The 23,056-nt window shown below is 51.2% G+C and overlaps 6 protein-coding genes across 6 annotated transcripts; 2 read left to right on the top strand and 4 right to left on the bottom strand.

The window, feature by feature from the left end:
• Positions 1–502: 502 nt before the first annotated feature.
• Positions 503–2,431, bottom strand: POX_a00734 (uncharacterized protein; the record flags this gene model as incomplete). Its single annotated transcript, XM_050109673.1, has 1 exon — positions 503–2,431. The coding sequence occupies one exon, from the start codon at positions 2,429–2,431 to the stop codon at positions 503–505; it is 1,929 nt and encodes a 642-aa protein (XP_049973441.1).
• A 255-nt stretch (positions 2,432–2,686) lies between these two features.
• On the top strand, positions 2,687–4,709 carry POX_a00733 (putative ATP-dependent helicase IRC3; the record flags this gene model as incomplete). The annotated part of the gene is made up of 2 exons (XM_050109672.1): positions 2,687–2,932; positions 2,988–4,709. 2 exons carry the CDS (start codon positions 2,687–2,689, stop codon positions 4,707–4,709), a joined length of 1,968 nt encoding a protein of 655 aa, XP_049973440.1.
• Positions 4,710–5,505: 796 nt separating this feature from the next.
• On the bottom strand, positions 5,506–8,778 carry POX_a00732 (Elongation factor 3; the record flags this gene model as incomplete). The annotated part of the gene is made up of 2 exons (XM_050109671.1): positions 5,506–5,591; positions 5,658–8,778. 2 exons carry the CDS (start codon positions 8,776–8,778, stop codon positions 5,506–5,508), a joined length of 3,207 nt encoding a protein of 1,068 aa, XP_049973439.1.
• Positions 8,779–13,920: 5,142 nt separating this feature from the next.
• On the top strand, positions 13,921–14,316 carry POX_a00731 (uncharacterized protein; the record flags this gene model as incomplete). Its single annotated transcript, XM_050109670.1, has 1 exon — positions 13,921–14,316. The coding sequence occupies one exon, from the start codon at positions 13,921–13,923 to the stop codon at positions 14,314–14,316; it is 396 nt and encodes a 131-aa protein (XP_049973438.1).
• A 91-nt stretch (positions 14,317–14,407) lies between these two features.
• On the bottom strand, positions 14,408–17,972 carry POX_a00730 (GPI inositol-deacylase; the record flags this gene model as incomplete). Its single annotated transcript, XM_050109669.1, has 3 exons — positions 14,408–14,860; positions 14,933–17,287; positions 17,394–17,972. 3 exons carry the CDS (start codon positions 17,970–17,972, stop codon positions 14,408–14,410), a joined length of 3,387 nt encoding a protein of 1,128 aa, XP_049973437.1.
• A 2,946-nt stretch (positions 17,973–20,918) lies between these two features.
• Positions 20,919–22,575, bottom strand: POX_a00729 (Carboxylic acid transporter protein; the record flags this gene model as incomplete). Its single annotated transcript, XM_050109668.1, has 3 exons — positions 20,919–21,566; positions 21,640–22,314; positions 22,393–22,575. The coding sequence occupies 3 exons, from the start codon at positions 22,573–22,575 to the stop codon at positions 20,919–20,921; spliced, it is 1,506 nt and encodes a 501-aa protein (XP_049973436.1).
• Between the last annotated feature and the right edge of the window lie 481 nt (positions 22,576–23,056).

Raw genomic sequence — 23,056 nt, 5'->3', positions numbered from 1 at the left:
AAAACATCCACAAACTATGTATGATATCCCATGGATTCTGCTGCGAGGGGTAGAGGAGCTCAGTGCTGGTGTTGAATGGAACCTGCCCGCTTCTGCTGGTTTTAATGAACTCTCTTGGTTTGATCTTTGCCTTTTTCTTTTTTTTCTATTTTGGGGAAAGGCGCAGTATCCTTGGTATCTCTACGGAGTTTTCAGTCAGATTCAGAACTGTTCCCTGTGGAGAATTTTTGAGCGCGAGGGGACAGGAATAGGGGATACAGTGCTTCCCATTTTCTAGCTTCTTTTGAATGACACTGCTTTTTTTTTCTTGGGTATAACTGCATCTTCGTAGTCTATTCATTCAAGTATCCAACTTGGAATACTAGAGTATATGGGAGACAAACGCATGCACGCTTTTTAACGGTTTGAAATTTGTTTCAACATTGAAGATTCATATCCACCGAATCACGGCGTAATGGAGCCCGAGTCCTCCCATAATCAGTCTTGGATCTGACCTCGCAAATCAATTCACTGTAGGTGGAGCTGCACCCGACGTCAAGAATGATTGCAGGAAAGCTTCCCAACCGGCTGACCCATATTTTGGGGGCTCGACACGCGTATGCTCTTCCGCTCCAAGTTGCGGCTGCGGAATCTCAGCTTCCTCCCCATCTCCATCGTCTTCACTATTGACCACTGAGGCAGACAAGTATTCCCCGACGCGGCGTTTCTTCCGCCGATTCTCAACCAAAGCCTCTTCAACGTCACCGACCTCGTAACCATACTCTTCCCACTCGCTGCGGTAGAGAACGCGATCACGCCACTCGACTAGTTCTTGGGGCGCTTTGCGCTCTGCTGGAGGCTTACGAGACCCATCTTTGTCGTCTTCCTCGGTTCTGATGGGGATTTCCAGTTTTGGCGGAGGAGGCTTGTCGAGCATGTGCCATAGATGGAGCTCCATTATGCGGCTGTGTTCGCGGTCAAGAGTGTCAGCATGCTCCTCTTCCAGATCCAGGAACTCTGTCTCGTCGTCTGATGATGGAGAAGAATGGTCGAATGATGACGATGATGCAGAAGACAAGTGGTCAGCCACCTCTTGGGCGCCGCTTGCTGCATGTTGAACATGGCTTTCTCCAGCGGAATTGTCGTTGTCGATGCTATCGCTTTCGCTGCCGTCTTCACTTTCGTCTGCAGCATTTGTAGCCAAAGGCCCAGTTAAAACTCGAGAATGATCAGTCTCGCCGTTAAGGAAGTCCTCAGCCTCATTGTAGCCTAGCTTGCGAGTCTTCCAGCCCTTGATCTTGCGTCTGTCCTCGATGACAAGCTCGTTTTTGCGGGCAACGTCGAGAAGAAAATTATGTGGTCTCGGACGCATGTTCAGAATATCCATGGCAGCCTTGACATCCTTGCGACGCACAGCATTGGCTCGTTCGCGACCATGAAGACTCTGACTGCGAATGCGGCTCATGGCGATGAATTCGACCGACTGCACTAATCGACGTGTTACACTAACAGTCAAAGCATACAGGTCCATAAGTGCCTCTCCACTGAGCGATGGTGATTCTCTCTTTGAAGTCACAAGATTCACCCAGTTGTCATCCTCTTTGCAACCCCCGAAATTCATGAAAAATCGCTGCTGAAGTTTGGTCCATGTCGGGAGGTTCAGTAGGTTGGCTGGTAATTGTATCTCACCACGAAGGGCGACATTCTCATCAGCTGCCAGCAGCTGTTCAGCGCGGTCGCTGTCGACATTCCAATTCTCGCCAAAACGCGTACGACCGGCAATTGCAGCAGCAAGCTCTTCCTTGGATCTAAGACCATGAGCGTACTCGTCTAGTTGAGCGCAACAGTCTTCACTGATTTCGGCTGCAGCTGGGACATCTCCTAGGACAATTGTTTTGACGTGTCGCCCGAGACGGTGCTGGCCCTGCAGCCCTTGATGAAGAAGTCGCAAGTGGTCCAGCACCTCAAGTTCGGACTTTGTGCCGATCGCCGCTGCAATCTCTTTGATGCCATTTTTGCCTTTTCGATCGAGAACATTATACAGAACTTCCTTCTCTGTAGCGGTCCAGATCACCGCACCGTTCTGATGAACATTGTGCAATTCCTCGTCTTCCCTGGTTGCAGAGAAGTTGATATCGTTTTCGATCTCTGTGAGAAGCGAGGAATATGCGTCCAGTGTCGTGGGCGAGAGGTTCTGAACATGTTCATCGAAGGGTCCAAATTCATTCTCGCGACTAACAGACTGTGGTCCATTGCTTTGGTCTGGCTCCAAATTATTATATGGCGATATCTGGGTCTTCCTATCGAATTCGTCGTGTGAGGGTGTATTCACAGTTCCCACTCGTGATACAGAGCGACGAGTGTGCACTTGATTTGGCTGCTCATCGATACTGAAAGCGGATTCGGAGTCGGAATTATCGTCGGGCGCAAAGGAGGACTCGGAACTGCTCATCGTGCAGGCTTACAGACAGCCCGTACATCCGATGAGACCGGAGACGAGGACATCACAGCTACGCCTGTGATTTTGAAAAAGTTTCAGCCGAGGCAGAATGTCCGATTTCCACCAAGCTGCGAAAAAAAAAGAGTTGGCTGCGCGATAGCTCCACAACCGCAGCAACGATCGACCTTATCGCAATTGCCGATAAGGAATGTTTGCAATGTTTGGCTGCGCATATGAAGCTGCCATGCTTGTTTTTCGAAGTTGGACATGGAGCTTATACGCAAGTTTGGGCTTCTAGCGGTCTCACGATCTTGGAAAAGGCCTCCAAGGGGATTCTCAGGTCTTTCGGCATGGCGGCAGGTGAGACTTAATTCTACGTCAACACCACCGACTCGCTCGGCCGGCATCGTGCTCCGCGATTACCAGGAAGAATGCATTCAATCTGTCCTGAGATACCTCGATGAGGGACATCGGCGTCTTGGGATTTCATTAGCTACTGGGGCTGGCAAAACAGTAAGTTTGGCCCGGAAATGTCTTGGAAGCAACATGTTAAATCCAAACTCTTCAGGTCATCTTCACTCAACTAATCGGTCGAATCCCACCACGCAATGTCGAAGCCACCAAGACGATGATCATCGTTCATCGGCGCGAACTGGTTGAACAAGCGGCGAAACACTGCCGTCTCGCGTATCCTGATAAGGTGGTGGAGATAGAAATGGGAAACAACGTTGCAACAGGCGATGGGGATATCATTATCGCTTCCGTGCAAACGCTTGCTCGAGGACGAATCCAAAAATTCGACCCCAACCTGTTCAAGTTGATTCTTGTTGACGAGGCCCACCACATTGTTGCACGTTCATACCGAGAAGCTCTGGGACACTTTGGCCTGAATGAGCCATCATCGAATGCGCCAGTCCTCGTCGGTGTCTCGGCCACATTTGCGCGATTTGATGGCCTCAAACTGGGTGCTGCAATCGATCACATCGTCTACCATAAGGACTATGTTGACATGATCGGCGAGAACTGGCTATCAAATGCTGTCTTTACAACAGTCAAGTCGGAAGCAAATCTCTCGAATGTGAAAAAGGACAAGTTCGGCGATTTCGCTCTGGGATCCCTCTCCAAAGCCGTCAACACCGCCATAACAAATGACATCACGGTGCGAGCTTGGCTGGCTAATGCGCACGATCGGAAATCCACGCTTGTTTTTTGTGTCGATGTTGAACACGCAAAGCAGCTCACGGCGACCTTTCGCGAACATGGCATCGATGCGCGATATATCACCGCAAGTACGCACAAGAACGTGCGAGCTGAGCAATTAGAAGCTTTCAGGAACCAGGAATTCCCAGTCCTTCTCAACTGTGGCCTGTTCACAGAGGGGACGGATATTCCCAATATCGACTGTGTGCTTCTCGCGCGTCCGACGCGGTCCAAGAACCTTTTGATTCAAATGATCGGACGCGGCTTGCGTCTTTATCCCGGCAAAAAGGACTGCCATATCATCGACATGGTTGCCACACTGGCCACCGGTGTCTTGTCCACGCCAACATTATTTGGTCTTCATCCCGATGAAGTACTCAACAAATCTTCCGTCAATGACTTTCAAAAGAGCCAGGCCGACGACCAAGGCCAGCCTGACCCACTGGCAGATGCGACCGCGGAAACCGAAGAAAACGACGTCAGTCTCCAGTTTACCAAATACGATAGCATCTATGATCTTCTGGATGACTCGCGCTCAGAAAAGCACATCCGTTCAATCAGCCCCAACTCTTGGGTCCGTGTCGGCGACGAAAAATATCTCCTCTCAGAATCATCCGGTTGGCTGAGTCTCGAGAAAGAAAAAAATATGTACAATGTCTACCACGTGATGAAGTTCAACAACCCAATGACCGAGACACCCCAGTTCACTCGTCCTCGGCGTGTCGCATCCGGGGAGGACCTCGAAACTGCGGTCCGTGCCGCAGACACCTACGCCAGTAACAAGTTTGACGAGCGATATATTGCATCCTGGAAGCCATGGAGACAGAATCCAGCTACGGCGGGTCAGCTCCAAATGCTCAACAAAGCCCGCATTAGAGATGGCAAACTACGGCCCGAGGACCTGACTCGAGGTCAAGCAGCTGACATGATCACCAAGCTCAAATTCGGTGGCAAGAAGCGGTTCAAGAGTATTGGAGTCCAGCAAAGAAAAGCCGAACGCAGAGAAAAAGCACTGAATGAATTTGCTGAGCTGCAAGAGAGGACTCGGGTAAAAGTTGGGCCCGTGGAAGGCTCAAGTAGCTCAAATTGAAGCAACCGATTCTATACTACGGGCTTCGTCAAAGGTTTTTCAGATTTCAATAGCCCGCATGGGAGAGTGCCGTGGCATCCGCTTTTCAGATGACAGTATTACCTCAGTGAGGGTTCCGAGGCCTAGTGTAAGATTTCGATCCATTTGACACTGATACATTCGAGAAAAGAGTCGAGTTGGCTAAAGAAGTAATGACCAGCAAGAAAGTTACCCAGTTCACCCCGAAAGCTCTTCCACTCAACATTTCTAGCCCTTGTACAAAACGCAATCGCAAAACAAGTAACGACCGTAGTCTTCAGGCTGACACGGAAGTCTGTAATGAAGTTCCGGTAGCATGTCATCTCAGGAGATCTTATGCGCCGCCCAGATGGACAGACAGTCGCACTGATGCTCGAAAATGGAAACTAGAAAGCACTGGAAGCAACAACATGGCAGAACCGGGTCACAATTATTGGTGGCCATTTCTTTTGCTTTCAGGGCTGGGACTGCAGTCTAGGAGTGGTTGCTTACATGTTAGAGGCGGTTTTGACTAATACTGATTTTGGGAAGAGACAAAAGACGCAATCAAGTCCCAAAAGACACTGAGCACACAAGAGACTCTTCGATCTGATTCTAGCATCTAGCGTTCTCCGATGCACGGTTTCATGTTCTAATCACTTTGGTCTACGAGGATGAAGGGACGTGTTGACTTGAACAATGTAGAAATGTATTTGTTCTCAGCAAAAAAGAACTACACTAAGAAAATTCATAATCATCAACTCCATAATCAGAGCATCGTCGCAAAAGTCTAAACAATTTAGAAGTCATCCTCATCAGAGAACACCTCCTCACCACGCTTGCGGCGGGCAGCACGCTCCTTCTTCTTCTTGCGGAGCTCAGAGCCTAGAGGGAGAAGTGATGTTAGTCAACCGGGATCCCAAGCACATGGAAAAATGATCAGCGACTTACCAGTGAGCTTCTTCTTCTTCTCGACAACGATCTTGTTACCCATGGCATCGAACTTGTCCTCATCATCATCACCCTTCTGGTCAAGACGGGGACCGGAGCCCTGGCCCTGAACCCAGTTGTGACCGGAGGGAGTCATGACACCGTGGTTAACGGCCCACACTTCCTCAGTGAGGTTCTCAGTGAACTCACGGGAGTGAGTAATGATGACAACACCACCCTCGAAGGACTTGATGGCCTTGGAGAGGGCACCGAGAGAGTCACGGTCGAGGTAGTTGGTGGGCTCGTCAAGGACGATGATGTGGGGACGCTGCCAAGAGCAGGCGGCGAGGACGACCTTGACACGCTGACCACCGGACAGACCACGCATGCGGGAGTGAGAGACCAGCTCGGCATCGAGACCGAAGTTGGCGCAGTGCTGCTCAATCTCCTTACGGACAAGGGGACGGAACTGACCGGAAGCAAGAGCCTCCTTCTGGTCAACCTCGGCGACCTGCTTGGGGTGGGACATGATGATCTCGGAACGAGGCAACCAGGTGTTCTCGTTGGACATCATGGGGGTCCACTTCTCGGACTTCATGCCGACGTTGTCACCAAGAGCCCAAGAGATCTCGTACTCGTAGGTGTTCTTGAACTTGCGGCGAGAGTGGATGCCGACAACACGACGGAGGGTACCCTCGACCTTGTAGATCTTGTCCATGGCCTTCTCATCCTCCTCGGTGACGATCTTGTTGGCACGGTCCATGGTCTCACGGTCCTCACCAGTCTGGAAGCGCCACTGGATGTACTCGGAAGGAGTAGAGTCGAGGTGGTTATCGATGTGAGCGAAAGCGTGCTGCTTGATGTAGGCGATACGGATGTTCTCGTGCTGGTAGACATCACCGGAGGTGGGGATAAGTTCACCAGTCAGGACGTTGACAAGAGTAGACTTGCCAGCACCGTTGGGACCAATGACGGCAATACGAGAGCCAAGAGAGACCTGGAAGGTAATGTCGCGAATCTGGGGCTGGGGAGTACCGGGGTACTGGAAGGACATGTTGCTGACACGGATAATGGCCTTGGACTTGGTCTTGACACCCTCGAGGAAACCGGGCTCGGGGAACTTGAACTCCATCTCGGAGGCACCGAGCTCGTAGTAGGAGCGGGCAGAGGGGACACGCTTGACGAACTCGGACAGGGTACCACGGTAACGCTTCAGCTTGAAGCGCTCGTAGTGAACAACGTGCTGGATGACACGGTCCAAGAAGCCAGAGTCGTGGGAGACCATGATGGAAGTGCAAGGAGAGGACTTGAGGTAGTTCTCGAGCCACTCAACGTTCTTGACGTCCAAGTGGTTGGTGGGCTCGTCGAGGAGCAGGATATCGGGGTTCTCGAAAACGGCACGGCACAGAGCGAGCTTCATCTTCCAACCACCGGAGAGGGCGCCAATGGAGCCATCCAGCTGAGACTCGAGGAAACCGAACTCGTTGACCAGCTTTTCACGGACCTCGGACTCGACGGGCTCGAGGCCGACCTCGTTCAACTTCTTGATGGTCCAGCCAATGACGGTCAACTCAGTGTCAGCAGCGTCAAGGTCGTGCTCAACGTAGACAGTCTTGACCTCATCCTTCTTGGGGAAACCCTCAAGCTGCTCGTTGTTGATGGCACGCATGAGGGTGGTCTTGCCGGAACCGTTGGGTCCGAGGAGACCGTAACGCTGACCACGCTTGAGACGCAGGTGGGTCTGGTTCAGCAGAATCTTGGCACCGTAGGCCAGGGAGAAGGTGCAGTTGCACAGGTCCTCACCCTCCTCCTCGTCGGAGGGAACCTCATCGGCGGCAGCGGCGTCGGGGGAAGCACGCTTACGGAGAGTCTCGGCAATGGGCTTGGCGGCCTCCTCACCGACGATAGCGACGATGTAGGGCAGGGCGTTCTGGGTCCAGGTGGTGTTGTCGGAGTCCTTCTCGTCGACGAGCTGACCAGCGATGGCACCGACGTAGTTGATGACGGCCTCGGAGGAGGCAATGCGGTCCTCGAAGTTCTTCTCCTTGAGGATGTCCTTGAGGATACCAGCGACGGTCTCGATGTCACCAGCGGTGGAAACCTCGGGGATCTTGCCGTCCTTGACATCACCGACACGGGTGAGAGTGTCCAAAGCCTGCTTGGTCTTCTCACGGGCCTCGGGGTCGGCAAGGGTCTCGTAGTTCTTGTTCAGAGCGGGCAACATCTTAGGCAAGAAGGGGGCGACCAGCTGGGGGTCCTCCACAAGCTTACACATGTTGTCGACAATGACAGCGGACTTACGCTTGATGGCAGTCTCACGCTCGACGAGACCACGGTCCAGCAGGGGAACCATGATAGCGAGGGTGGGGGAGGTGACATCGGAAACGAAAGTGGTGGCACCGAGCAAGTGAACAGTCTCGGGGACGTTCTCGGGCTTGGAGATACACTTGATGAGCTCGGGAATGAAACGCTCAATATCCTTGTTGACAATGAGACCGCAGACCTTCTCCATGGTGGAGTAGGCAGCCTTCTTGATGTCGGCCTTGGTGTCCCACATGGCCTCGGAGACGACGGGGATCAGACGGGGAACCTGGTAGGAGAGCTGAGCAGGGGCGGTCTCGACGAGGGTGTCAATGCACTTGAGGGCAGCCATCTTCTCGGGCCACTTCTGGGCGTTCTGGATGGAGTCGATGAGGGGGGTGACAACGGCCTTGACGGCGTTACCGTTGACGGCCTGGACGATGGCGGCAGCGGCAGACTGAGCGGCCTCCTTGACGGGGGTCATCTTGTCACCGACGGCGTTCAGGACGGGACCGAGAAGGGACACCAAGTGAGGCTCGACACCGGGGGCAATGGTGGTGTGGGAGGCGATGGCGCGGATACCCTCGCAGGCACGCTCACGGACCAGAGCATCCTTCTTGTTGGAGAGCTGCTTCTTGAAAGTCTCGACGGCCTTCAGGGGCAGAGTCTGCTCGGCGATGGGGCCGCTGAACAGGGTAGCCAGGTTGCTGGCAGCAGCGTTCACCTCATCGGCAGAGGTGGAAACGTTGAGGTTCTTGATGAGGTCCTCGAGGACGGCGATCGACTGAGCGACCTCCTTGCCGGAGACGGCAGGAACGGAAGAAACGTCAACGGCGGGCATGGTGAATGAGGTTTTTTGGTGACGGTAGGGAGAGTCGGGAAATTAGAGGATAACGAAAAGAGATTTTTTCTATAGGAGGGGTATCTCGAGTGAGCTGGAGGTGGCTCAAACTGCGTCGACTGTTCAAGACGCAGTAACGCTCTGGAAAACGAAGAGCGAGTCTAAAAGAACTTTTGAGAGGGTTGGTAAACTTTTCTCTGGCTTTTGCAGAAAAAAGACCAAAAACACGAAAGAAAGAACCCAAGAAAAAAGATGGGGTGGAAAGAGGATGGTGAGAGTGAAGGAGGGAGGGGTGCGATTAGAAGGGGGGGGAAGATATTTATCGTGTGGCCCCTCGCCGCCCAACCGCAGAAATTTTTTTTTTTTGCTCTTGCGGTGCCGCTAGACCAGTTTGGGCTTAGCATCATGGCGGGAGTCGGAGTGCCCTACGGAGGGGTCTGATTGGGCCAGTGAGAGTCGGCTTGTCATTTTGCGTGTCATCATTGGTGGGCTGCCTTGGTTGAGGCCTGCCGCCGACAACTGTATTGTTCAGACTGGGACGCGAAAAGCGGACTGAAAATTTTAAATTGATGCATTGGGAAAAAGGATTTCCTCGCCGCGCACGAATTTGGCCTCCGGCGATACGCATGTCTACGAGTACCAATGAGGACAGAAACGATCCCTTGTAAGAGACTTAGTCAAGTCAACCCATGGACGACTGCTGCGCATCAGGATGATTACACCTACACAGCATCTCAAATGGCGCGAAAGCTGACGAACCGCCCACCAAAGAGGAAACATCAACTGTTTGTATGAATTCGGGTATGATCTCTACATTCAAAGGTTGACAAGGTGTCTCGTCAACGATGAACACTCCATATGACCTTCAGCGTTCCATAGCATTCCCTAGTCCACGACGACACACTACAAAAATTCTCTAGAATAAACTCTCTCACGTTGGACCTGAGGGCAGATGGACAGACGGATAGGCCGAGACCCTCCCGGCGTGCAGTATCGCAGTGTGCATGCATGATCAACGGAGAGATGTCCACTTGCTGCCTCAGGATGAGGGCCATGTCGAATCCGGGGGATGAAACCAAGCACCTGGAAGCCCGTCTAGTAGACAATTCCTGCTGTCTACTGGGACCAGGTACCTTCTCCCTTCTCCCGGAAGAGGCGACATTCTTCGGCAGACTCATCCATATTCAGTGCTCTTGTCGCCCACCAAGGTAGTCACCGTCGGCGATTTGTCTGATGGAATTTTTTACTCGGCTTTGTTCTACCGCAGTCCAGATCAAAATCTTCGTAAAAGGCTTCATGGCTTCAAGGCTGTGGGCGGGCAACGGCACCGAGGTCTGGGGCTTCCGAGTCGCCACTGCCATGATCCGGTGGCGCAGTTCCCCAATCGGCCGTAATCGCATCCAATCGTGGGTTTCGAGATCTTCAGAATTTTCTTTTGACATCTTCCAGAATGTGGATCAAGGGTCGAATTCATTCCAACGGAGTAATCTTTGTTTTTCTGCTCGGCTCCTTAGGTCGTGCAAAGCTTTGAAATATGAGTGGAAGAAACGACAGATTTTTGAGGTGTGGCAACGGCGATGGAGTGAAATGTTGCTGAGGAGACGAAGGCTTGAGGCTTGGCAGGGCTGGGGAGTTTTATCACGGAGGTACCTGAAATCTGGTACTGACCACGGCGTCCGACTGTAGCTGTGCCATTGCGCAGCACATGAGATTCAACGACTAAATAGCCACTGGTACGTTAAAGCCGATTGTTCATAATCAAGGATAAATACGCTATGTACATATAATCGACAAAATCGATCAAAGACCTGCCCTCAACCTCAATGAATGCTTGAACGTTATTCCAAGGCGGACGCTAAGCTCATCACGCATCTTATCCTCAACATGGTGGCAAAATCAGGGTGGATTCAATGCGACAAAAGGTTTCAAGTGTCACGCATCGAGACAATGATGACCTAATACAACCCGGCAGTACTACTAGTATTGCAGTAGTAGTACGACCACCCAAATACGAGTGTTCCCTGTTCGCCTGTACATACTCTATCAAACCAAGCGAAAGGTACTGATTTGTCGTGTTTGTAGACAACGGCACGAAGCGATGCCTACCCACAGCTTCTTTTCCGACACGGGCGCGGTCGCCTCATGATATCATTGGATGTTGCTAACATGACTTACCAAAGCGAGTGGAATGCCCCAATGACCATATATACGGACTTGCCGAACAGGGCTGCCTGCGTCGCCCTCACTAACACGGACAAGCTGAAACAGATACCGCCAATTCGAAGCTCACCGCTCCCAACTGGAGATGTTTGCTGCTCATCGCTTATCGCCAAGCATCCGGATTCAGCTCCATCTGAAAAATAAATTTTGTCTTCCAAACACTAAACCAAGAAAAGGCTCAAGGCTGTAAGTCCCTGACGAAGTTTCATGTTTAATATATTCTTGCCGAAATGCATACACAACACCCCCATTTCTCAGGTTTCAAATTTTCAATCTTGGTGAATTAGAGCGATGAGCAGGTCAGAGGAACTCCTTTGCGTCTAGAGCTGACCCTAAACTGCTTCGACGCAAAGTGAAAAGTCCCAAAGGAGCAGAAAAAAAAACTTACATGACTTGCCTTATCGCGATGGCTGCATGAAATTTTCTCCTTATCCCCCACGAAGGGACAAGGCCGGTGGCAAAATATTTGAACTGATATCATTTGCTTGAGAAGGTTGGAAACCCTTTGGGTGGGTCTCATAGAAACCCTAAAAGAGCCAATCGATCGAAAAAAGTAGAAGCCCTCTCTCATTTGTTTGATCACAGCCAGTGAGTTCCAATGTGTGTCTCATATTTATCCCACATATGTACTTGCTGCACCCCTGCAGTTTAAAATCCCAGGTTGGCGGATCCATCAACGCGATTCTATAATCCAGACAAGTCTGAGGGTTCAATAATGAAAATACCACCTGACAGGGTAAAGACTGCTCTCAGCCATATCATAGGAAGTCACCCGTAGGTACAGGAGTACATATTAGTACGTAGTTGTACTTGCAGGGGTTGAGTCAGATTTGGTATTTTCTGGTTTTGAGAACTAGTATCCGTTCGTGAAGCGAACAGGTCTGCAATGTCCTTGATAAAATCCCACTGCATGACGGTCCGACAGTCTGTCTGCGCTCGCTTCATTTGACACTCTTTGATCTATCTGCCCGATTTCCCGCGGATTTACCGTCTTGATCCTGTTCTTCAAAACATCAGGGATCAAGTAGCATATCACTCCACGTATGATGAGACCGAGAGAAAATAAAAAAGGGGGAGTGGGGAGAGAGAGACACGGTTAGAGTTTCGACGTGTACTCGTAGGAAGGTTTGCAGCCGACTTTTGGCTGGTGGCGTTTCCCCAGAGGCCACAGCATCAGTCAGCCCAGCCAAGGGAGAACCCCCGAAGTCTGGTCACTGACGTTACAACCGAGTCGTTGAAGTCATGAAGAAGGTGGTGACCTAATTTACGACGATCGATTAGTGCAAAAGATTATGATCACCGGTATTAGTGGGTATATCATGTTGTTTAGTAACAAATAATTCAGTGACTGTGAAATATTTTCACAGTTCTTGTCGAGGTTGGAATTAAAAACCTGGGGGTGGATACGGGATCCGCATGGCATTCCCGATGGCGCCCCATCCACGATAAGCAGTCAACAGCCCCCTTTGTACACCCTGTGACTCGAGCAAAGACCCTCCTGAGGCTATCATCCCATCCCTTTTGATTTTTCATTCCCAAATGAATAATCACCTCGCTTATTTTTGCAAGGTATTCGGACCCAATGCTCGGAAGTTTTCACCGCCCCTCGCATAATGGAACTGTGTCAGCAGAGCCCTTTCCACTGTAGAATATGTCGAGTCGGTGCAGCGACGGATGACCGTAGAAGGGAGTGAATTACATGCCTTTGTCCACCCAGCCATCCATCTAAGCTTACTAGCTTCTACACACCATACTATTTCCATGCAGAAACCCAGTAGAGTCAGTAGGTACGAGATAGATACCGAGCCCGAGCAAATCAATAATGCTTGCATTGGATCCATTTCATTGCACTTTCTTCACCTTCTCACTCTTCTCCAATATCCTCCCCCTCTTATACTCTCATCGACTCTTTCATCCATAAAAAGAACCACTCAGAATAATTTCCTCTCCGCTTCACGTACTCCAATCTTTGAAGTGCAAGCCGGTACATGCGCTCATCGTGTGGCTCACGGTTTCCCCATTCTATGATTCTGGAGAACGGGATAATAACAACGATCAAGGTAAACCAGAGTATGACTGTCAGAACGACGAGAGGAAAGAAGATGTTGTGGGACTTTCTCAGGACCGCCCGCATCATATTGGATGTGCACTGAGCAGAAGCTAGAGTGGATGGTCTAGGCTGTCGGGCGGGGATTCGCAGGTAGGTAAGTAGGTAGGGAGATAGGTGCTCAAGCTCTCCTTGTGGTCTCGCGTAGATACCGCAGATTTTCAGATAACTGGGAAGGCCGGCTCGATGACCGATTGATGAGCACCTAATGTAGACGAGGAAATGAATGGATGAATGGACTGAGAAGTATGACTGGTGATGAATTCTGGAATGGAACCGGGCTTGACTATGAGCAGGAATCGACCCGGGGATTATGTCGACGTTTCTATCCCGGAAAATACCATGTACTGGGTAGTAGTTTGTAGCCACTGAGGCAGATGCGGAATAGAGAGAGAGCCTCCCACGTCGAAGGAAAGGATTGTCTTTCTGGAGAGAAGATGGTGCTTTCTATCAAGCATAAAATTTCTCCTTGAAAGGGGGTAAAAGTTGTGTTTGGAAGGAAAACCCTGTCTGTTAACCATGATAGCTTGATGCAGAGCGTAAGTCCCATTGAAAAGAAGTACAGGGGAGAAGGTGCCAAATGGGAGGGGTTGCTTTCTTCCCGATGGGCTTTGATTGAAAAAGTTTGATATGAATGTCGAGAAGAATGCGAAGAGCTGAAAGCCTTATTTCTATGACCCGGTGGCCCGAGATTGTGCCGGCTGCCTCGATGCTTTGATGGCGACTTGGATTTGGGATCAGTCATACATGTGAGCAAACTCCAGCGACCCAAGGTGCTGGTCTCTGTCACGGTGGTTGGCAGTGGCCCCCTCACCATGCAATGTATACCTACTTATGACCTCGAAGTAGCGGGTACACTCAATCTTTCAAGCCCACGAGTTGGAAATCAAATGATGAACAGACACTCCCAGTTGATGAATCAGCAACTCTCTATGTACGTGGGTAAATCCAGTGGAACCAATGTGGAAAAGAAAACAGCTAGAACGACCCAAGTCGATATCAGTATACAAAGTCGGTGGACGGGCGCATCGACAGCCAGAGAAAAAGAAGGGAAAGAAGAAAAGAAAACGCGCAGAAGACACAAAATCGAATACGCTAAAACTCCGGTCCCATGCGCAGCACCACAAGAGCAAAGAACAACCCCCACTGCAAATCACGGGCATGACAAAGGCGTCAAACGAAGACAAGGTGATACACAGCAATCCCCGTAAAAAAAAGAGAAGAAATGAAAAGAAAAGAAAAGAAAACTCCAGCATATTTCTAATAAAGGGGGTGGAAAAACCAACATTCATTTCAAGGGTCTCATGGCTTCTTCTTAACATGTCTTCCAGTATTCTCGGGAACTTCGTCGCCGTCGATAATCCGCCACAATCTCCCAGGCGAAACTCCACTGCCAACCAAATAGATGCCGACAAACCATGCGGCCAACATGTTGGCCAGATGGTGCAGTAGATAAGCATACGTAACTCCGTAGACTCCAGAGTAGATGGCAATGGCGAAGAAGATAACCGACGTCACGTGGCGCAGACGGGTGGTGATTCGAGGGATCATGGCGCCCGAAGTCATGGTCTCGACGAGAAGGAGGAAAGGCATGATCGAAAGGACGTTGTGGTGCGATGAAAAGGGCATGAACCAGTGCACGACCAAATTATGCGCCCAGACCAGAAGGACGAGCACGTTAATCGGCAGGATCCAAAGCATCAGAATTAGGACGGAATGGGCGTAATTGTTAAAATTAAGGTGAGAAACGGATCGCTGCGTGATGAGTTAGTAAGGTTTGTATCATACTAGGTGCGTGCAGCGAGAAGGTGATGGGTGAGAGCCTACCGTTTCCTTTGCGTGCCATTGGCTGCGCACAGTGGTTGCTAACTGTACGATACAGGCCACCAGATAAGCGAATTGGTAAGGAATGACAGTCGACACGAGAACAAGCAGAATGGCAGTATGAATCACGCGGCGACGGGGGGTGGGCGCGATGAAAACCGTTGAATTACCCCGGTCCTCCCGGCGAATGTAGCCGGACTTGCTATAGATGGCACCGTATACCAAAGAGAAGATGGTCACAAGGAAGAGCGCGAGGTAATTGATCAGAACGCAGACTCCGATGCTAATCAGACCGAAGACTGGAACGAGGAACCAGAAGAAGGCATCCTGGGAGCCGAGTAACAGGTCATTCTTGGTAAAGTCGAGCAGAGTTTCGGTAGAATTGGTCCGCCAGTGGAAGGGATCGTCAGATTGCGGCAGAGCCTTGGAAGTCGCAAGCGAAGTTGCCAAGAGTGACATGGCCACCAGCAAGAGAGGCAACGAGGAGCGCATGGCCCGGTCCAGACCATCGGTGAATGGGATGAAGTATCCCGTCTGATCATAAATCTGGAACTGCTTGCGAAGGACCATTGCTACGACGAGAAGCGGAAATGCCGCAAACACAGTGCGGTAGCGCATGACAAGTTCGCCCAGACTCCCGCGGATATCGACCGACAGGGAGATATCCACGGTTTCGCCGGGGGTCGGGTCGGTCCACAATTGGAACGAAACACCTCCCACGGAGGCCGACTCGCGCACAGGGGAAGGCATGAAGGGCGCAATACCGTGGAGGTTGACGTTGACATCATTGACGTTGACAAAGAACTTGGACTCGTGAGGATCGGGGATAGACTGACGGAGGAGCGGAGCGAAAAGCTCATCGCGTTGGGGTTTTCGTTCAATCTTCAATTTGTAGTTGAGTAGACTGGAGTACAGGGCGGGGATATTGACCTCCGTGAGCATGGGGCGACTGGCAGGCAAGCGCATCTTCAGGCCCGCACTCAACAGACTGCCTAATCCCACCTTAGCTCGGATCACTGCAACCGAGCTGTCGGAGAACTCGGCCACCAAGAAGCCCGCGGTGGGCACATTGGCCTTGTCCACGATGGCGACGAATTGATGTTCGGCCAGATTTTCCAGATCGTATTGAAGATAGGAGAAAGGAGGAACCGGATCGTAAGGATTCTGCGAATTCGCCTTTGAAGCAGGAAGATAGATGGCATCCTCGGAAGCGCTTTTGCATGCCAATCGAGTTGAGCCTACGGTGCCTCCTGAGAAGTCCAGATTCATGGAGAAAACCGTAGACCGACCGTTACTCAAGGGAAAAACGCTGCAGAACAGGACCTCAATATGTCCATTCTTATCGAAACTCTGATCTGTAAGAAGAGTGAACTTTTTACCGGACACTCCTTGTGGTGGAATGGGCAACAGGCGCACGTCAGGGCCATGTCGTTGCCCGAGTTGACGAAGAACGAGCCGCTGGCCCTGAGCCAGAATAGTGTTTGCATTATCTTCGAGAGTCAAGAGTGTATTCGGCTCCTTCTGGGACAGGGTCCGCTCCGCAACGGACTCCAGTCCGGTCAAGTACCATCGTCTGAGGATTTGCATGCGATCCGCTCGAGGCTTGGTCTGCGATGGACGGCGGGCGTCGATGATGTCGAATAGCGATTTGATGATAGCCTTGCGGAATTGATCACACCACGTGATAGACAAGTGATCCATGCCGATCCACACATTCGGCATGGAAGAAGTGAAAACGGTAAAGCCATGGGTCTCCGGGACGAGGGATGAGATGCTCGTATAGTCGGAGGGGACGACGGTGTCGCGTGCACCACCGGCGATGGAAATCAGCGTCACGTGCCAAAGCGGGTTGTTGTTCGCCCAGGTCTGCGAATAGGCTTCTCGCCAGTAATCATTGATTTGCTTGTAGGTGTGAACAATGTCCGAGTCGAAGGAAACGGGTGGTTTCGCGTGTGGCGCGGACATGGTGATGATCGTGTTGACGGAATTGGCTTGGTAATTGGCCATCGTCAGAGTGGTTCGAGCCACAATGCCGCCCATCGAGTGCCCGACCAAGATCACCGCGCTCGGGTCAGGCAAGCCTGGATCCCGGCGAGTGCGATGCGGATCGTGGTACAGGGAAAGAATATATGCGATTGCCTCATTGACGTATTCCGCTTGGTCTAACAAGGTTTGACCGTGGAAAGCCGCCATATCCTCATTGAAGTCCACCATAAAAAAGTCGAGGCTGCGCACGCCGGCGGCATGTCGCTGCTCGTCGTGATTTACCACGTCGGAATAGTGCCGCGAAGCTTCGGCCGCTAGAGACCGGGACCTGCCGGTAACTGCCAGCATTGCCAGGGAGAAAGAGCACAGGTACTCCATTCAACTAGAGACGCGTCCAACTCATCAGCAAGCTATCACCTCCCAGCCTCTTGGGCTTCTTTGGTGGCGCCATTCATCAGGAGGGTCTTCTCTCACTTACCCCAATGTTATCCTGGGTGTAGGGGTCAACGCCCTCCTCCCGATACAAAAACAAATTGTACTTGCTGGCAAATCGCGTATGTTCCGTGTCGAATTCCAACATGCGGATGAATGTTGGGCTCATCATGGGCACACCACATCCGGCTTCCCCCTGCTGGCGAGTCGCAAAAGAGCGCACGATCGAGGCCAAGAAGGCGATTGCGAAGATGGTGGTCAAAGCTGTGAGGATGGAGCATGACCAAGGACTGCGCAAGCTTGACTGACGCGCGCGGCGACCGTCGGGGGAGGAGGCCTCCATGGGCAGTCGCGGGGAGCCCGGAGGCATGATCTTGGAGTCGGAGGATGGTTGAGAGGAAGGATTGCGCCAGAGACTGGAATTCCTTGAGCGCGGCGTGGATTGGCCGTTATCCCGGCGCAGATCAAAGCTGGTGCCGTGACGGGCTATGTGCGAGTGCGACTTATCGTTGGAGGAATCGGTAGCATTGCCCGGGCTGAAACCAGACCCATGATCGTCGGCGTGTAAAGGGGAGGAATCGTCAGAGTCGTCTGCGACCGGGGAGCCAGACGAGCGTCTGTGCATTGGAGGAAGCGGAGTCGAGACTCATCCAGCACCGGCGAGTCGGGGACGACAGTAGTGCAGACAGCCAGACAAGGGATAGGGAGGACGGGGATTCTTCGATTGGGGGGAGGGTGGATCTTGGCACGGGAGGGTCGGCCTGGTCGCTTGTCGGCCTCACCGGATCCAATCGGTAGTGAAAGGGAAAAAAGGGACGAGAGGGGAGAAGTGAGTGGAGAGAAGGGAAAGAGGGAAGAAGAATCGAATGCAAGAAGAGGCTGCAGCGGAGCAGCAACGCAACGCAAAGCCGAGCACGACAGGGGAAAGCACAAGCAGGGCACAAACCAGATGAGCAAGAGGTTGAGGCGGAACCAACGCTGGTGGGCTCGATTCGTTCGCTGGTTGGCTGCCAGGAAGAAGCATCAAAGGGAACGAGAGGGAAAAAAAAGATTAAAGTGATGGTGCCTAAGATGGTCTCCACATAATAATTACAGCGGGTGATGATTCTAATCAATTTTCACGTTGACACCTTGAATGAGTGTGACGGGAATAACTGCCCTGAATTTTCAAAATGGAATTCTGAAGAAGGTCGAAGCTGGGTCGAGATTCCCGTCGAGTCATGAGGAATCAGCTGATTTAGATGGGAAGAACTCCTTCGGAGCTCTTCCCATGCAGCAGGTCCCGACGACGGAATTGGCATTTCCAGGAGGGACTTGTCTTGGCAGTGCACGGCCGGCCAGCGAAATGCGATGTTGACGGGAGTCTGTGTTGCCTTATCGGCGCAACGGAGTTGGAGACCGGATCGAATGTCTGGCACATGAGTCTGATCTACGTTCAACCCAAGAATTTTCCTACTTCGAGCATCAGCCGTTGAATAGGTAGCTCGAGCTCCAGCTCCAGGTTTGATGTTTACATCAGGTGTATCAGGCCGCATTTCCATTCTTTCTATTCCAACCCATCTATTAGGGTCGTAAATCCGTAAATCAGATCCGTGACTTTTTTGACCCAGACTGTTTCTTATACAGGACAATTAGGTACTCCAGTCGCGCAGAGGAAGGCGAATTTTCTAAGGCCCCCAAGACGCTACTACGTATGTAGTAAGCTTGACATGGTACGAGGGCTTTAGCATATGATGGTACGGGCTTGAGTATATATACAGAGAGTTTTTGTTTCCTCTAGTAGTCAAAACGATATCTCTCTTGCCAGTGTGTTTTTAGGTGAGACCAAGTTGTGAGTGTCGTGATAGCACAAAAATAGCGCAAATGCTTCCATCAATTGTATTTTAAAATTCTGTATACAGCCGCTAATCAATATCGCACTACCTAAGAGAGAGTGGTAGTATTCAATGTTGCTGTGACTATATCCAGCTTTATCTGTCATTATCCATCGAAACATAATATGAATTCATGCTCTTCTCGCACGTCTGACGAACAAATAAATTCTACTGCACTCCTCTTTTTGGTATCTTTCACTTTATATCGCATCGCTAGCTACCTATGAATGCCTCTTCCTTCTGAAAAGGCTACACGGAGTCTAAACTTTACTAACAAATCACAACTTCAACACGCCCAGAAAGCCTTCATACATACTAGGGGGCCCTCCTTTGCTTGATCAAAGAAGTGAAGCATGGAAACCGCCCTCCCACCCAGTCTATACTCTAAAAGGCCTAGACACATGACATGGGTGCCTACGTAGGTACCTCATGCATCCCCCGTTTGCCCGTCACAAATGGGGTAATCCTTCATTCAGTAATCTCATCCTTGCTACTAGTCCCCTGCTTTAGGTACAGTACAAAGAAACAGTAGCACAAAGACCTGCCGTGTCAATGTACTTTTTTCACATCCCGAATCCATTTCACAAGTCAAGAGTTTGTCCGACCTAAATAAATAGGTTCTCACCTGACTTCCCTCAGCTCAGACAGGCTAAGATCGAAGAAGCGTTCATATGCAGGTGGACAGGAGTGGTAAGATTAGCGATCGAACATTCTCCTTTAGACTTAAGTTTGCTCTCTTTCCTTACTTCCTTCCATCTCTTTCTCTTCCATCTTCATCTTCCCGTCAGCCTGGAGCCCAGCCTCATCCCCGCACACAAGATGTCATGCTGATTCCATTCATTTCTACATCGGCATCACCCCCTACTTTTCTCATTGATCCATTCGTTCCGCATTTTCATACTCGAAACAACCACTGACTAGCATTCATATTAATCTGATTTTGTGTCTGGAGTTCCGCAGGATTTCCAAAGTAAGTGCCTACTCAAGGACTGCCTACTTATCCACATGCTCTACAAAAGATCATTGTGTCGTATAATTAACCCCCATCCCAACATAAATACCCAACACGTACTACTTACCTCCCCTCCTACTGCACCCCCACACCTCAATCTATCCATTTTGCTGGGGAAACTCTCAAATGAAGAGAAAAACTCACCTTCAACCCTTTGACTAGCTCTTGAGCTGGAATGAGCGGAATTCAAATTAAGCAGATTCGGATTTGGAGTTTCCCGTCCGCAGTGGTATCGCAAGTGCTATTAGATCCATACATACAGTGATTCGTGGATGACTTGACAGACTTCTTACTGACGGGCTTTGAATGGGATAGGGTCGAAGAGTCATATCAGGCCTAACTGAGTGATTGGGCGTTGGTTTTAATAGATGGGCGGGAGGTGCGGTGACCTGACAAGTAGATGATTGTCTATTAGGGGATTTTCAACAGTTACGATCCTAATCACTGCGCCCGGGAGTGGAAAGTGGTTCCATCAATTGAGTACTCGGCAAAGTCAAGAGGACAGGTTATTATATCTCATCTCAAGGCTACATATGCGACTCGGAGGTCAGGAATAGTACTAAAATCCATGTCGAATGATTTAGGATAGATCATATGGAGGCAATAGATAGATTTCTCATAATCCCAGTCCCAAAACGAGCAAATCTCCAACCTTCCAAGAACAAAGTGAGAATGCCTTTTTTTTTTACTCCCGCTGTTCCACCGCGGTCTTTTCGGGATCACTCTGATAACCGTCGTGCTTCATACCCCGGCGGGCCGCGACAACGGCAAGATCCGCATCGTGATCCGCATCAAAGTTCCGACCCAGGCGCTCCGGACCCACCAGCGTCAACAGGATCGTATACGCAAACACACAGCCCATAAAGATGCAAATCACATTTCCATATTCGTAACGATGGGGCGCAGTCTCGGTCGGTGGGAGAGGGAAGCGCTCGCCAATGGTCGACTCGATGGTCGAACTTGCAGAAGACACCAGATTACCAAGTTGGTATGAGGTACCAACCACAAAGGTTCGGATGGCACCGGGCGACAGTTCCATAAGATGAATTGGGATGACACCCCAGGCTCCTTGGACCATGAACTGCTCAAAGAAAGCAGCCGCCATGACGGCTTCAGTCTTGACAAAGGTGTATGGGTATAGGAGGGCACCACCAACAATGCAGATCACAATGATCGAGAAGCGACGGCCGAAGATTTGACTGGCCCAGCCACAGATGGTACCGCCGGTCAGTGCACCTAGGTTGGCGACAATCTGGGTCACAGTGACTGCGTTCTTGCTGAACTTGAACTGGTTGCTCAGCATGGTCGGGTAGAGATCTTGGGAGCCGTGGGACTGGAAGGAATCGTTAGATCAATTCTGTCTTGTTTTTTTTTTGACTCCCCGTTTTCACCGACCAAATACATACCATAAAATTGAAGCCAGCCATGAGCAGAACCAAGTAGATCAAGAGCAACCAGTGGCGTTTCAGGGCCACCTTACCCTCGGAGACGAATGAGGCTGCAGCACCTCCGTTCATCTCCGCACGTGCCTCTTGTCGTTGACGGAACGCCTCGGTCTCGGGCAGGCAGAGACGGAAAGCGATGATCAGGACTGGTGGACCTGCAGCGAACCAGTACAGCGGGCGCCAACCGTGCGGAGTGGTGTCGACGAGAGCGCGAGCAAACGCCGTGGCCAAGAGATACCCAAAGGCATAACCTTGCTGCAAAAGGCCGGAGACGATACCACGTGCCTCGACAGGGCAGTCCTCGAGCGCCGTGGCTGCCGCATTACCATAGAGACCACCCATGGCGATACCGAAGATTGCACGGCAGCCCAGGAACTGCTGGTAGGTTTGACAGAAACCACCACCGAGCTCGATGGCGACGAACAGCAATTGGTTCACGACAAAGGGCCATTTGCGGCCATAACGGTCAGCAGCGATACCAAAGATGATGGCGCCCACAGAACGAAGCATCAACACCAGGGTGATGCCCCAGGTAATGTCCGTAATCGACACATCGAATGTCTTTGCCAATTGCGATGTGGTCAGGGATACAGTGAAGAAATCGAAGGCATCCCATGTCCACCCGGCAAAGGCGACCTAAGGCAGCGTCTTGCGTCAGCAGCTCGGGACTATCGACGGGGGTTTCGATCAAGATCAGCAGCGTGGAAGACCTACTGCGAAGAACATCCATTGTTGCTTGTTCAGGAGAGTCAATGCTTTGAATGGGTTTGGGGCTGGGTTCATGGGCGGCACCAGCGACGGAATGCGCGTGGCGATGTATCGCCCGACACTCATGTGCTCTTCCACATCGGGCGAGTGCTGCTCCTGCGTCGTGGGGAATTCTTTCGAGTCCCTCATGGTGTGTGTGCGTCTGTGTGCGCGGTCGGAGGAGGGCGCTCGGCACCCAGATCTGAACGCCGGGGAAACAATTGAAGTTAGGTTCAGCAGGTCTCGAGTCCACGCCCAGTTAGTGACAGGCAAAGTACGAGAGGCCTGCAGACAGAAGACTCTGGAGAGGGTGAGCGCCGGCAGATAAAAGAAAGAGTTTTGGCACGGACAAAATAACTCCAGGCGTTTTGAGCTGAAAGATGTGGCCGGAGGGCAGGGATGGTGGTGACTAAATACTACAATCCTTCCCCGGTGTCGTGGAAGTAACCCCACGACAGGTGGAATCAAATCATCCTTTATCATGACACTGACTGGCCAAATCCACCGAGACGCTCTTCTCTCTGTTCTTTTTCTTTGCCTTTTTCTTTTTCTTTTTTTTCTTTTGAGACACCCATGCGGATGACCGCAGAGCCTGCAACCCCGCACCACGATGGGCAGGCACGACGCCGAT

Source organism: Penicillium oxalicum, chromosome I (genome assembly GCF_001723175.1).
Source record: "Penicillium oxalicum strain HP7-1 chromosome I, whole genome shotgun sequence".
Classification (NCBI taxonomy): Eukaryota; Fungi; Ascomycota; class Eurotiomycetes; order Eurotiales; family Aspergillaceae; genus Penicillium; species Penicillium oxalicum.
The sequence above is the reverse complement of the archived record's forward strand: the minus strand, read 5'-3'. Positions and strand labels throughout refer to the sequence as shown.